This window comes from Penaeus monodon, chromosome 22 (genome assembly GCF_015228065.2).
Source record: "Penaeus monodon isolate SGIC_2016 chromosome 22, NSTDA_Pmon_1, whole genome shotgun sequence".
NCBI lineage: Eukaryota > Metazoa > Arthropoda > Malacostraca > Decapoda > Penaeidae > Penaeus > Penaeus monodon.
The window spans coordinates 37,920,636-37,922,200 of record NC_051407.1 but is presented as its reverse complement, the minus strand read 5'-3'; the positions used below and the strand labels follow the sequence as shown (position 1 = coordinate 37,922,200).

At 37.1% G+C, this 1,565-nt stretch overlaps 1 protein-coding gene across 1 annotated transcript in view; it reads left to right on the top strand.

Annotated features, from left to right (window-relative positions):
* The first annotated feature begins 895 nt into the window (after nucleotides 1-895).
* The window catches only part of LOC119587616 (carbohydrate sulfotransferase 11-like), a 4,855-nt gene continuing 4,185 nt past the window's right edge, over nucleotides 896-1,565 (top strand). The window contains exons 1-2 of the mRNA XM_037936325.1: nucleotides 896-987; nucleotides 1,485-1,560. Of these exons, the coding sequence (XP_037792253.1) occupies nucleotides 896-987; nucleotides 1,485-1,560 (168 nt within the window). The remainder of the gene's footprint in view (nucleotides 988-1,484; nucleotides 1,561-1,565) is intronic.

Sequence of the window (1,565 nt, the reverse complement as noted above, 5' to 3'; positions counted from 1 at the left end):
GATGAATCTCAGCAGTGACAAATAAACTTCTTCGTGACATCGATGGCCTCTGTAAATCATATCTATACGAAGATTCCTAGTACATGAATAATAATGGCGAAATCACTGTATTTTGCAGACTCAAATAATAAGAAACAGGAAAATAATTGCTACATTGCAACTTTGTCGATAAACATCGCTCTCCAAATACATTCCAATTTTCCGACTGCCACACTTCTGTATTCATTTGCTTTGAACTCAGTATGATAGAGAGATATTTGGATTCCTTTGCTAAGAACAGATAATCGATTTAGATGCAGGAGAGCCGCAGGAGGTAACACCTGCAAATGGAAATTAGTCTTCATAGGAAGTTCGTTCGGCCAACAGCAACATGCACACCCAATTGTAAACTTCGTCAGTCAGCAAGTATTCCCGTGATGTTAAAATCAAAGGCTTTGTCAGTGATAGTGTTCGCGGGACTCGTCTTCACTCTGAGCTTCTTGTACCAAAATGGACATGCAAACAGCAGCTCAAGAGATGAGACATTTGAAAGTCAAGGAATTATAGAAGAACGCTTCCGAAGTCGCCGAGAAAGAGTGCTCAAGACATGTCGAACAGCACAGAACATGGAGGACGTAGCATGTACCCTCAATACACGGGTTTTATACTTTTGGAATTATAACGCCAGTATTTGCACCATGGGGAAGGTTAGTGTACCGCAAAGTACAATGAACAAAACTTAGCAAATGTGATTGTAGTTTTTGTCAATAAAAACTCATGTACAAAAGTTTTATCTGAAGCAGTTAATTATGTCATGGAAAATTTCTTGAAGATTTAATCCACTGCATTTAATTAGGTTAGCTCAGGTACCTGGCGTTCCCATGCACAAAGAGTCAATAAGGTCCGAAGCCATCCCATGTATGACAGCAGACGCCGAAGCCTCCTCAGGAAACCTTGGCAACAGGTTATAGACTACAGTAAATCTGTGTCCAGATGGATTACCGTTAGGTAAGTCTTATGAAACTAGTAACGTTCATATAGAAAATAGTTTAGTGGAGGCAGCATTCAGACATTTGATTAAAAACAAACATTTCATAAGATACCGATGCCAGGATTCATTCCTGGTAGGAATTATATAAATATTTCCATTCATCACTAGGAAAGAGATAGTCATCAAAATCAAGGAGACTAAAATGAGAAAATATCGTATTTGAAGTTAGGCAAATATAGGCTTCGGAAAACGTGCTGCATTGTATCATTCTACAAGGAAGGAGGGGTGTCTGGTAATACGAAAAAAATAGTAACAACAAATTCTATAAAGCTTTCTATATTTTAATGCTTTTATAGTTTTAATTATTTTTTGCTTTCTCGTGAAGCTAATTAGGAATTAGGGGTGATATATGAAGATGTAGGAAAATAGTGTTTTAAATCTTCAGTATATTGTGAGAACATTATCTTTACTGCACTCTTACAAACATTAATTTAAAAAGCTTTTCTCCAAACAGACATCCTTTAACCCGATTAGTGTCGTGTTACCAAGACAAATTTCGAAATGGATCGAATTTTCCTGAAAGGAAGAGAGTAAG